The following is a 13,744-nucleotide window of genomic DNA, read 5'->3' as shown; positions in this document are numbered from 1 at the left end:
CCAGGTGAAATGACAGTCCATTTTATTGTTTCAGAACACAGCAGGCTACAGCAACCAGCGCCTCTCATCACCTCACTCCATAGTAACAGCAGACCAATAGGAGCACTTCTCCACCCATGTCCTTTTACAGACACTCCCACCCAACTCGGTCAGCTAAACCCCCTTTGGAACAGCAGAGACACATCAGTGTCCTTTAAAGCAAGAAAATAGCTTGATATTTGGACCATGATTTCCAATTCATGTTTTGTTTTTTGTTTTTTTTTTATACAAAAGCTACACAATGTTACACTTGATCTTCATAATACATTTCAACTGATTAACTTTAGTGTTTGGACACCATTTAAAATGTGATCCGATTCTTTACTTGGATGGAGCATCACTATTAAAAGAAAAACCAAAGAGAGAAAAAAAAAAAAACACTATCAGACTTAAAATACCATGGACTGCAAAAACAGGAAATGAGTATCAACGCAGAAAAATGAAAAAGCTATTCAGTTGGTACCATTACAGACTTAAAGAAAACAGAATAAAAAAGTAAAACAAAATTAGTAAAAATGAACACATAAAAAGGGTTTTTTGAAAACCGATCACTGAGATCAAAATCTGTGTTTTGTGTCAGGATTTGAAATCAGTCCCCCATCAGGCTGAGAGACCAGAACCGAACTGCACTAAAATCTACATTGTCCCAATGGAGTTCCCATAGACAGGAAACTCTACTCGCTGTTGTTGAGTCATCTTCAGGCACTTTCTGAAACCCCGCCTCCTCCATATGGGCGAATCACAATGCAGGTTCATCCAGATCACATGATACAGCTGCAACAGGCAGAAAGAAATGAGTGGAGGGGGGGTAGTGGGAAGGTAAAAAGAAGGAGTTGAAGAAGCACTGGGGTTGGTAAAAGGCCACACACAGAGATCAAACACCAAGTCACTCAACACACACTACATCACACAGCTTTGAGTTTCAGAGCAGTCTGAACATGCAACAGCCACCCTGAGCAAATCCACTCTTCTCCTTCCACTGCCCTTTTATCCAGAATCCTCCCCACTGTGTTTCCATGTTAAATCTTTGCAAAGAAGTTGCTACCATTGATTCTAGCTAATAAGAGTACAGACAAGTGAGAAGTCAGTCTTACCTAGTAGAAAGTGTAGTGTAATGTTGGTCTTGGTATTTACAGGTCGGTATCAAACCAGGCCAGTTGGTTTGAGTCTCCAGGTGGCAGGCCTTCGATCAGTTCCTGGGCATGTCCCAGGTCAGGTAGCCCTTCTACAGGGGGATAGTCTTGGCCAGGGTGGTGCCCTCCAGCCAGATCATGGTCCATCATGGGTTCCATACCCATAGAGTCCCCTCCGTAACCCCCCGAATGAAAGGAACGGTAACTTGGGTCTGGGGAAGCGGGAAGTGGATGGAGGAGAGGCAGGGGAAGCAAAGCAGTTGTTAGAAGCATGTTAACAAACCACACTGTCACACAGTAGTATGATCATTCAAATTAACACTGCACAGCAACACACCATCAGCAGGCTGTCAGTCCTCCAACAGGCAAAACCACGATCAAGCTCTTTTTACACTACAGCTGTTTAGACTGGGAACTGAATTTTACCAATTTGTCCATCAGTTCATCGTGATGAGCAGTGGTCAGAAAGTTCAGTATGTTCGCCAACATCAAGTTTCTTCATTTGGCTTTTTTTTTTTTTTTTTTTTTTTTTTTTAATTGGAGCTGTTAAGTGCTTGAAGAATGAAAGCAGTGCAAACAGCAGGCCCTATTGATCTGGACACAGTCCAAAGTGCCGGTACACTTTGACTGTGCGACAACTGACAGTAGCAGCACTGAACTTCTTGGAGCCTCTTGTGATTTATAATCAATCTCTGTCCTTTACTTCAACATTGCTGGCCTTCACCATCTCGTGTTGCTTGAGCATCATCACTTCTCATTAATCCTGTCAGCAGTAATGATGTAGAGACTGATCAGACTGGTAATGTCTTGCTGTGCAAATATGATTTTTAAAGTTGCCACAGAGGTTGGATTTCAATTTAAAGACAAGTCATTGGAAAACACAGACCCAGAAAAATTAGTAATAATGTTTTTTTATTTTTTTTTTGCCCAACTGCTCTGTGACATCCTTTTGTCTTGTTTAGACTGGAAAAGTTCCATACACACGAATCAGAAGAGACCCACCTTCCTGTCTGTAGCCCAGAGGCTCTCCCTGTGCTCCAATGTCCAAACCCAAATCTCCAGTCTGCAAAGTAATAAAGAGACAAAACAAATTAATTAAACAGGCTATCTCCTTAACCCGTCTAAATTTAGGTCATGTGCACACACTTTTTCCACTATTATGCAAGCAGTTGAGGAACTATTAATGAATGTTTCTTACCTCGTTCCAGGCCATCGGTTCGGTCCTGAAGAGCGAGCTGGTGAGTTCTACAGAGAGGCGTTTCTTGTAGTCTTGGGGTTTATCCTCTGACATACGGAACAAAACTGCTGCTGCGTACGTTGCTGAAAATTGAAAAGTTGCGTGCTTTAAAAAGAAGTCCTTGCAAGCACAGAAATAACAGAACTATTCTGGAAATGACAGTATTAATATTTCACTCTGTCCAACCAATCTTAAAACTTCATAATCCTACAAGCAAACTTATGGGAAAGATTCTAGGCACTTCTGATATATCCAATAACAACCACCATGCAGCACTGAACCTGCTTTTGTTAACATCTATAAAGCTACGAGTCAGCAGTTATGTGAATGACGTCGGTATGTAAATTCACTGTGGTTTTATGTACTTACCAACGCCCTCATTACGGCTGTGCAGCAGCTCTGTGAGAGGGGCAGTGGCTCCCTCAGCCTCGATGGCCTCAGCAGCCTCTTTATCCTGAGCCAGCTCACACAGCACACCTGCTGCTACACGCTGGATGTTCTCAATGGGAGAATACAACAGCTGCACACAAACACACATCTCATGGTTAAACAAATTCGCAAGCGCACCTCTTCTTCTATCCAAGTATTGTCAAGAACTTTTCAGGGAGAAAAACGGTTATTATACATTACACAAAAATATAACATTGAAATTCTTTAAACTGCTTTTATTTTAGGGCTTTTACATAGATGGGAAACACACTGAAAACTGACCTGTACAAAGAGTGGAATGGTATTGAGTCCTCTGATGACTATTCTGTTGTGGACATCTCTTGCCAGGATATGAAGTGCTCCTGTGCAGCCCTCCACAATCTCCTCCATACGCACTCCCTCCTTATAAACACAAACACTTAAATGTTTAACAGTGGCTCTTTACTCGTTGTGCCCTCTTTTCTAATTCCAACCACCTGCACAGGTTGACTGTAAAACTAAAACTGATCAGATATTAGTGGGAAATGTTTCTTGATCTTCTTGTAAACCATGTAAGGTGTTGTAGGGGAACTTTAATTTGGAACTGAATTCTACTGTGCAGCACATCATGCAGTACAGACTACAAGACTTTAATACACTGGTGTGAATTCAAAGAAGTTTTGGGAATGTGTGAGTGCTCTTACCACAAACTGCTGCTGCGTGCCTCCCATGCTTGTGCGTCTCTGTGTGTCTTGGTGTGCTCTGACCAGTAACTGGACCAGTCTGGGGATGGCTCCCTGCTCCCTCAAAGGGGCGTGGTTTGCAGGGCACAGGGCCAGATTACGGATCAGACCAACTGTAGCCTGAAAGAATAGTGCAGTAGCTTATCAATGATGTGCTTTCGATTAAACATTACAGCTACTGAAGAATTAAGGCCAAATATTACAGTTTAACATATATTAATAGAAACTAGTTAGTAAAAAAAAAAAAAAAAAAGCTCTGTTCCTTGCAGAAAGGAACAGTAATTCATCACAAATTTGTTTCTGCAATACCAGAAAAGCTGTATTAATGCTTAGTTCACGATGAATAAACAGAGAACTGCAGTTTTGTACCTTGATGAGTGGCCAGTGTGAGGGTGGATGCAGTAATTTGACAACCACAGGCAGGCCATAGTGCAGTCTGACAGCATTCTGTGCCATCTCAGCATCCTGGTGTCGAGATGTGAGGTGACGCAGGGCACAAATAGCTGGCTCTGTGATGTCTTCTCTATCACCAGCTCGAAGTACTGTGCGAACTAACGCCTCAATGCCGCCAACCTGGAGGGGAACAAAGCAGACATGGAATTGAATAAAATCAATTTACTTTAATGAAAAGAGACCTGAAATGGTGGCTATATATTTTGACTGTACATAAGCTGTGGGAATGTGTGTTCTCACCTGACAGACCATCATTTTATTCTTGTAGTTGTTACAGGTCAGATTAGACAGGATGCCTGCAGCACAGGTCACCACATTAATGTCATCACTGCCGAGCAGCTGCACCAGCGTTCCAAGAAGACCTTCCATTCCCTCCTGGAGAGGATCAATCAATCAATCAATCTTTATTTATATAGCACTTTTCATACAAAAATGCAGCACAAAGTGCTTTCCATGGTTAAAACAACCCCCCTCCCCCACCCCCACAGATAACCCCCTCCCTCCCCGCTTGTGTACAAGCAAGCATACACATACACATACACACACATACTTGCACATATTAAAAGACTAATGTGAGGTTGAGCACAGATGAGCCTGGTAAGGAAACACTATCACAGGGAGCCGTCTGCAGGATGCAGGTTTGTAAACAGCGAAATGAGTTCAAGGTAGTCAAAAGAATTAGAATTTTAAAAATGTCATTTCTTTTCTTTGTCATTTTCCATCTCTGCAGATCAAAGCAAGTTACAAACTTAACTAATGAATGTGGGCTCTTCCCGCCTAACACAGATGCATCCATTTTTTATAGTAGCTTAAACATTTTTACATGGTGTAGTTTTCATCACCTGTTTGGTGGCAGCATCAGATAAGTTCCTGAGAGTCCAGAGACAGTTCTGGACCAGTCTCTGGCTGGGGTCCGTCAGGTGGAGTCCCAGGGCCTGCATACCTCCTGCACATACAAATAGTGTTATAATTGCAGTGATTTAACTGCCCTAATAGGGAAAAAAAGTATTTGTGCTTATATGACAGATACTTCATGTTCAGTAAGCATACCAGCTTCAACAATGGCAGGTTTGTTACTGGAACACACTGACAGAACTTTGAGAACACGGCTTGTGGTCCACAACAGTTTCTCATACGTGTAGGTCCTCATAATGTTGACCAGGGCTTGGGGGCCACCACTTGCCAAGATAATCAACTAGAGAAATAGAATTCACTCCAAGTTAGGTGTTTTGTTTTTTTTCAATGTCCAGAGATACATCAAACAGAAAATAAGTTCTTGTGTTGGTGCCATTTTTAATTAATATGCAAGTTTTTAATAGGAGTCAACAGTATCATTCAGAATCACCTCACCTTGCTTTCCTGGTTTCCATAGGCCAGTATCTGGAGACAATCAGTGGTGATGGCCAGGAACTTGACATTGGTTTTATTAAGCAGAGCTACCATTTTCTGTAGACCACCAGCTAAACGTACAGCCATCTTGGCTCCTTCCTGGTGCAGGAGGAGGTTGTGGAGGGTGGTGATGGCATAGAACAGGACAGAATCCACTGGTGAACTGCAGAGGACAGAACTGTTAGATTAACTAAGAATACCTCACCAAAACTAAATGTGTCTATTCTACTTAAGTTCTTAAAAAAAAAAAAAAAAAAAAGTTACAGGCCTGTTTCACCAATGATGAGGTCTGTGAGCCACTTGTCTAGTTCCCCTAATCAGCTACAAATACGCCAAGTAATTGTAAACCCCAGAGAAAACCCCTCCATCTACCATTCCACTACATACCCAAGCATTTTAACTAGAGCTGGTATTCCACCAGACTTGAAGATAGCCAGCAGTCCCTCTCTGTGATGGGAAAGATTGTGCAGTGTTCCTGCAGTGCAGCGAGCAGTTTCCACGTCATTTGTGTTCTGCATGGTCCTGACGATTGCAGACACCATCTGGGGAGAGCGCATGATGGCATGGCGAGAAGCTTCTTTCTTTGAAAGCTGGTGAACCATCACTGATGCTTTGTTAACAACAACCTAGAGAGGACAAACACAGATGTTACAGAAAAATAAAAAGCAACTAAGTGTTTTGATAGAGTATTCTGCCCCTCAGCTTGTATAAAAACATTACCTGGTCCTCATCATTGAGTAGTTTGGTAAGTTCTGGTATGGCCCTGGTTGCGAGCTCAGCATCATCTTGATAGTTGATCAGATTGACCACAGCATGTTTGAGCATCTGTGATGGTTCTGCCAACCTCTGGACATTAGTAGGATTTGTAGCATCATATTGTGTGGAAGGGATCTGCATTCCCTCCTCAAGTGTCTCTGGAAACATGGCTGCACGCACCCGCTGAGCACGAGTCATGGCAAACTGACCATCTATGTCTAGTAAAGACAAGAAACTTTCTCAGGTTAGCTGTAATGGCCTTCATGTTTGACTTGTTGTCCAATTTTGATAAGAAAAGTAATGCTATGACTTGCCTTGTACTTGTTCTTGGGAGAAGTTCTGGTTGAAGCCCTGCTCCCACTCATACATGACCTGGTTGTCAACATCCTCTTCCTCAGGGTTGCCCTTACCACTGAGAGAGGGAGCAGTTGTGGTGGCCCCTGAATGGATGCCTGAATCTAGGTAGGATTGTTGTTGCCAGTGACTGACTGCTGCCTTACGGTCTGGCTCCATGGCCATGTCTAGTTCCATCAGATCAGCTGAAAAAAGAAGAAATATACTGTACATTAAAGTATGGCCCTGAAAAGCCAGTTAAACCAACTTCAAATGTTCACAATTTAGCTGTGAAACTTCCAAAGTACTTTGCTGTTTCAGTAGCGATTGCATGGTCTGACAATTTCTGAAAAATGACTACAGCTACTACATATGGCAACGCTACATTGGTTTTGGATTCAAGCTGCCTGAACGGTGGTTTATAGCCACAGTTCTAAATGGACTTTTTTCCTACCCCTCATGTTATTATTTTCCAGTGTTTTCATACACTCAGTGAGGTGGGATTTACCAGTAAATGACTCTCGAAGCGTCACATTAAGATTTTTAAGTTGAAATCAATAAGTAATTCACTGTGGTCCAAAAAGAACATAAACCTACACCAACAGAAGTTTGGACTGCTCCATATGTTTAATACACTGGAAACTAAATTTTATGTGCAAAAGTAAGAAAAGATGAAAAACATGAGTGTGTGCATGAATCTTAACTTACCTTGGGAAGCCATGTTCCTGTCTCAAACCACAACCAACACAGCTTCCTGATCTGGGAAGAAAAAAAAAGTAAGTCAAACTGGCTCAGCAGCATTTCATTCATTACTCACTTCTTCTATCCTGCTCACAACCAGTGTGACAAACAGCCAATTTAAACTTAACACTCAAAAACATTGCTGCAAAGTAGGAGGCAGAGGAGAGGAGGGGGGCTTAAATTAAAGCTAGTATAAGTTTTAAAGAAATGCTCCAGACAACCGACTTTCTGGTGGTTCTTTCCTCTCCTGCCTCCTCCCTTTATCAGGTTTCCCTTTTCTGTTTCAGACAGATATGCAAACAGCCAAAGCTCACGCACAAAAGCCACCATTAAGTCTAGCAGTTACCAACTATTTAAGTGAAGAAGGACGGGAAGTGAAGCACTGGGTGGAGAGAAGAGGCAGGAGGGAGGAGGGCGACACATACTTGCACTGGCTTTGAAGCCAAAACCACACTGAAGGAAAGTAAACAATGGCAAATGGCAGGAGAGGTAGAGCAAGCAAAGGGGGATAATTCAGGAAAGGAAAATCTCAAAAGGCTGGGTTTTTTTGTTTGTTTTAAATGAAAAAGGAATATTATGGCAGAAGTATAATAATAGAAAACGGTTAAAACTCTGCTCAAATAGGAAACTTGCTACATATCCATTAAATCAGAAATCCTTTTGTCAGACTTTTTCAAAACTTACATTTATTCAAAAACAAATTCAGTAGGAAAACAGAAGCAAAATTCCTCAGTCATTATGGTCTGTGTATGTCTGCATCAGAAAGAGAAACCGGGGGTCTGACTAAACAAAATACAATAAATAAATAACCAGTCTGTCATGCCAGAGTTTACAGATACGCCTAACTGCATTTTCTGCTTTGAACTAATAGTCTCAGCTCCAAAGTGGTCCAGCCAATGTTGAAAAATGTCATTCAGTCTCTCAAACAAGAGAAAGTGAAAAAGTTTAAACCTAATTTCTCTTCAGAAATACCAAGGGCATGAATGTCATGCTGCACAGAGGATCCTAAGAAAGACTGCAGTATTTCCCTTGTTCACCAAACTAATAGCATCAAACCAAATACATAAAAATCTTAAATACAACATCTTTATGGGGGTACTTTTTCTATTTACGTGTTACATTTAAAAATTTCACAGACAACTTACACTAACTGAACAATTGCTTGTGTTTCGATAGAAAAATAAGTATTAGTGCTCCTAAGAGTGTGACTTATGTAATATATGTTGAGAAGGGGTACTCATTTGTGCATCTCCCTACTCTCAGATTATCTGCATGTAACTCTTAAACATAAGCATTTGAAAACCTAAAAATTTTGCATTTACAGAATTACAGAAATGGACAACATGCTGGCTCCACTGTTATATTCAGTTCCTTTTGATTAAAAATCAAGAGACTAAATGAAATGGAAAAATGTGCCCATGAGGAGTTTAATTGCTACAGAAGTCTTACATATACACAAACAGGGACACAGGTGAAGACAACGTGTTAACTTGGGGCTGATCAGTTGCCATTGAAATGCGGACAAAAACATTAATATTAGGTAAACTTCCTCACTCACACTGCCCAGTGAAATAGTCCAATCGTGTACTTTGTTTTGTTGTTTTACAGTATTTTAGTTTTATTCATTTTATGATTTATACATTTACAACAAAAAGTAACATACCACACTGTCACAGTAAAAGAGTATTTCTATTTCTTATTAGCCAATTCCTACAATTAATATAGGAAAAAAAAAAAAAAAAAAAAACTTCAGGACCCTAGTGGTAAAAGGAGAAAAAAAAAGCCTAATATGAGTGCAAATGGATGGGAAAGAGTTTGTGGAGCTCTGAATAACTTACACCCACACCACCTTAGCTCAGTTTTGTGACTTAAACACAATCTTGAATCATTTTCCAAGACTTGTTGTTTCTTACCACAAATGTACCAACTCAAATTCGCTGTTCACACGCCATCCTCCAAGCACTGCAGGCCTGCCCTCACATAACCTAGCACAGTCTTAATGGAAGCCACATGTCCCATACATGCCTGGATACAAATCAAACATACAATCAAAGCTCACAGTGGAACCATTTATGATTCACACTGGTGGTAAAGTGGTTCTTTACATCTGGCCTTGGAAACTCTGCTGATCCCTCTCTTTTTTATGAGCAAACAAGCAAAGTCTGGCCTCCAATTGAGACACACAAAGAGCAGCTTAAACTGTAAAGTCAAACTCTGCATAACAAACTTGTTACTGTTAGACTTCTAAGACATCAAGCTAGCAGCCCTGCCACAAAAATCTGAACGATAGGTTGCTTTGAAGCCAGATGCGAAATCCAATATGTAGAGTTGTGCCTAGTGCAGTTAAAAGCCATATAATTGAAACCAGATGCCTACTGACTAACACACCAGCCCCCAGAGTATGAAAACTGCTGTCCTGTGCAGAGAAACAAAGGAAAACATCACCTTTAGCAAAGCTTGGTTTAGTCCATCAAATATATCACATATGTGAATGTAGATAGTGAGGCTATGTGCAGGCACATGGACACACTTCAAAGCCCCCTGAATTTAAGATTAACTACAGGTCAACACTCACACAGTGCATACACCTCCAGCACAGAAGGGGATTCCTGAGAACACAGTTCATTGTGTATGGCCCTGTCCTGAATGTAGTACAGGAAATGTGCTTTCAAATACAGAAACAGTTTGCTACTGTGTAACTGGCACATAAAATTATGACAGAACTTTATGGCTCTAAAACTCAGCTATTTATGTTTACAAGTTGAAACATACAGAGGAAATTTTATAAACTAAAAATAGAGGAGATGGCTGTAGTTTAGCTGAATTTTTTTTATCATGTATTAAACCATTAAATGATAATGACTGGATGTTTCTCATGTCACAGAACTTTAATCCTCAAAACATGAAGATGTAGAGCAGCCTATGCAGCTAGTTACAACAAGTCATTTCAGGCACATTTAGTTTAACATTTCAGCCACTTATCTAAAAACTAAGAAACAGAATACTGACTTCCATCCTACACTCCATTTGTGAAAATTTAAAATAAACCAGCAATACCCATCTTTTCATCACTGGGATTTAAATAAATACTTTTTAAATTAAAAACAGCAGAAGAAAAACACATCCATTCTGTCAGCAAAATTGAGCGAGGCTGAGATCAGGTAAGCCTTGGGTAAAGAGTAACACATTGTCAGTTAAAAAAGAAAAGTCAGTGTTAAACACAATTTCTTTGAAATTACATTTCAATCCTTTGGCCTGCAGACATGTTTTGGCTTAATTGCAGTCTTTCTACAGCGTGCAGTGGCCTTGAAAAACATACACACAATTACTCTCTAGGTGAAACAATGCACAGCTTGAGTTAAATAAATGCATTTGAGAACAGGACTACAAATTAAGAAAATCAATTTAAGCTCATGAACAACCCATTTACTCTAGTGAAAAACAGAGAGAGTCAATAGATCCAGATGAGTAAATGACCCAAACAAGTTGTATTATCGGCACAAGCAGAGACAGAAGCTGCCACAGGCTTAGCCACATAATGTGCAGGGTCAGCAGCACTCACTGCTGGCTGCCAACAACACAATAAACCCAGAGCCTGCAGCCGCTGCAGAGCGTTATTCTGTTTCTCTACTGCAAAATCCTAGATGCTTGTGGAGAAACTGGTAAATCATCCACGGGACTCACATCAGGGTGACTTTGCCACTGTTTTGTGCAACACTTAAATTAATTTCAACTAGCATTAATATACCATATAGGTTGAAAGCAGTGCAAATTAATAACTGCTGGAAAAACTTGAAATATTATCTTTGTTAGGACAAAAAAAACAAACACACAAAAAAGAGTATATCACTATTGCCATGCTTTCAGAACAGAATTATATCAACACTGGACACAAAAGTAGGGTTATGAAAAGAAAGAAAATTTTAAGTCTCGTGTCTTGGCAAAACCAATGGAAAAGTTTTTGGTAGTTGTTTTCTTGAAAGTGGTTAGTGTCACCATACCAGGTACTATCGCGGATGTAACCAACACCCACGTTTCCGTCTCAAAATTATCAATGCGTCGTCAGAAAAAAAATGCTGACGGGATAGCGGGTACGTCGGTTTTTGTTCCGTTGTGTAATTTGGTCGGGGATTTCACTTGGAAGGACTACAAAAACATCCCCGAGTAAAATATCTAAATGGGTCTAAAATATGCAGACATACAAAACGCAATGATCTGGTAACAACACGGGCAGGTGAAATTAAACCACAAATCATGAGGCTAGACCCTACTTTGGGTTCTTTTACATAACTATACAGGAGCAGATGCAACACTTCCGTTTGTTGACAAATTACATTAAAACCTAAAAATCCCCCCTCTATGTGCCACGAAACACCGTAGCCTTTGCACCACTTGTTTGTATCGGGAGGCAAAAAAGCTGCGAGGTATCCAACTTTTTAAAAAAAAGAGATTCCTTACGGGTGCCTTTCCAGCAGTTACATTGATGAATCTCCTATTGTACAAGGGGACCAGATTTTTTTGCACATTAACGTTGATTAAAACAGACCAAAGGCTCAGCCAAACAATAACCGTGCCGCCCCGCCTCTCCTCCACAGCTGCTGGCTGCCCCTGACTTTCTTGCTCCAACACCACCGACTCAAATTTCACACTCTGGCTCCTCCTCGTCTTCCTCCCAAATCACTTCGCCAGGGAGGAATTTTGTCGGTCTTTGTTTAAAAGGACCCGAGGAAAACATAAAGTGGTATTCAGTTAAATAAACTATTTAAGTTACACAGTAAGAACGATTTAACGTTATAACGCATGTCAACTGTTCATGGTTCTATAAAGTTCGAGTGACGCTTCAGACGAAACGTTTTCAACATTTTTTAACGCGGCTAAAGGTAATTAACGTTTGCTAAGACTTTTTAACACACAACTTAGTGGTAAAACAACAGTGGGCTTCATCTGCGCACATTTCCATCTTATGTGGTGTCTTGTAAAGCTAAAACAGCTGCACAAATATACGACCAAAAGGCGAAACTCAAGTAGCCCAAACATGAGTCAGAATACAGGAATGTGACCAACACTATGCGGGTTAATAGTTAAGCTAGCGTTTACTTATGTTAACTATTCAAACAAGCTCGGACAGAACATCAACGTTTGTTCTAAATCCAGTTTTCTTATCCGAATAAACTGCAAGCCAAAGAGATCCACAAGATAAGCTTAACTATAGTGTACATTTAGTCTAGAATGGCCAACACAACCCTTTGAATAACATTAGGTCACCGGGTATCTTCGGTAAAATTGATATTTCCCCATTAGGCGGTGGCTGGCATATCCCAAATATCTGCCGTGAAAGCAGCTGATTCGTTAGCTGCGACAGCAGCATCTCCGGCCGGCCCGCACACAACAACCGTCTCCATTCCCTCTGGCATTCAGAGCCGGATAAGAAAAGAGGAAGAAATTGAATAATACCGATAGGTTGAATGTTGAAGCCTACCCTTGTCAACACAGCAAGTCCGTCCACTTGGGTCCCGGAGAGTAAAACCACTTGAAAATGGAAAAAGGAAAAAAAAAACTCGAGGAAAATGTGCAGACAAGCGTCAGCGGGGAGTCCTCATCCACTCCCTCCACCAGCAATAAGAAGAAGCGCAGCCTGAACAGCAGAGACTGAGAAATGTAAGATGGCGGCGGATTTATATAGACCGAATAACACCCTGTGTACTCATATCCTGCCGTGTATCCTAACAAAATAGAAGCTAAAGTCACATTTTTTAAAATATGTGTTATTCTGATTAAGTTTCTAATATATATTATCTAACACGATAACGGCATCCATTTGTTGTGAAAAACATTTGATTTAACTGAGTAAATTAAGACGTAATTTATCCATATGACTGGAGTATGAATACACAATGGAATGAAGTTCCGACACACTGGAAAAGGAAATCTGATCCCCTTTCCCGAGTTATCTTAAACTGGAAAACAGATCATTTCTCTCACCTACGTTGCTCTTCTACGGACTTGAGGGTTTCCGTGTCAGAACTAAATTTGTTTGTGTTCGCTTGCATCCCCCAGCACCAAAGAAAACTAAAATAAATAACCCCAGTTAAAAAGAAGAAGAAGAAGAAAAAAAAAAACTGTTTACAAAATCAGTCTAAGTTGAGAAAACAACTGCAGGTTAATATCACTCCAGGCTCCCCCACTGTTACATGAGCTGGTATACATTCATTTGCTGATCAGCAATTTAGTTTAAATAAATGGTTTGATCATAAAAAAAACAAAATCAAATAAAATAAATCAACTTTTTTATTATTAATTTTTCCAAACAAAGACAATTAACTGCCAAATGTCAGTGGCATTCAGAAATCTGTTTTTGTTTTGTTCACAAACACCTTTCTGTTGAGCAAATAAAACTTTGTGATTGTGCCTGCAGGCAAAAAAGCAAGTCATTCTGCAGGTCGAAGCACCTTTCCTGTGGAGGCTTCCTTCTGCATCAGTTCTCATCTTGTGAGTCAGTGATTCCTGAGAAG

General features: G+C 40.5%; 1 protein-coding gene across 2 annotated transcripts; it reads right to left on the bottom strand.

Moving 5' to 3' along the window:
- Positions 1 to 5: 5 nt before the first annotated feature.
- ctnnb1 (catenin (cadherin-associated protein), beta 1) lies at positions 6 to 12,891 on the bottom strand. 2 transcript variants are annotated; one of them, XM_041988719.1, is made up of 17 exons: positions 12,687 to 12,891; positions 7,200 to 7,250; positions 6,473 to 6,697; positions 6,123 to 6,376; positions 5,790 to 6,028; positions 5,364 to 5,565; positions 5,064 to 5,208; positions 4,856 to 4,959; positions 4,254 to 4,388; positions 3,930 to 4,133; positions 3,522 to 3,680; positions 3,121 to 3,240; positions 2,779 to 2,929; positions 2,371 to 2,492; positions 2,175 to 2,235; positions 1,134 to 1,384; positions 6 to 813 (listed from the first exon to the last, which is right to left on the bottom strand). In XM_041988719.1, the coding sequence occupies exons 2-16, from the start codon at positions 7,210 to 7,212 to the stop codon at positions 1,170 to 1,172; spliced, it is 2,349 nt and encodes a 782-aa protein (XP_041844653.1). In that variant the 5' UTR covers positions 7,213 to 7,250; positions 12,687 to 12,891; the 3' UTR covers positions 6 to 813; positions 1,134 to 1,169. The 2 variants fall into 2 exon arrangements, with proteins under 2 accessions (XP_041844653.1, XP_041844652.1); XM_041988718.1 differs by having other exon boundaries at positions 12,712 to 12,891.
- Between the last annotated feature and the right edge of the window lie 853 nt (positions 12,892 to 13,744).

The sequence above is a fragment of the Melanotaenia boesemani genome, chromosome 6 (genome assembly GCF_017639745.1).
Source record: "Melanotaenia boesemani isolate fMelBoe1 chromosome 6, fMelBoe1.pri, whole genome shotgun sequence".
In the NCBI taxonomy this organism is placed as follows: domain Eukaryota; kingdom Metazoa; phylum Chordata; class Actinopteri; order Atheriniformes; family Melanotaeniidae; genus Melanotaenia; species Melanotaenia boesemani.
Note: the sequence above shows the minus strand (reverse complement) of the source record. Positions and strands in the feature narration are given on the sequence as shown.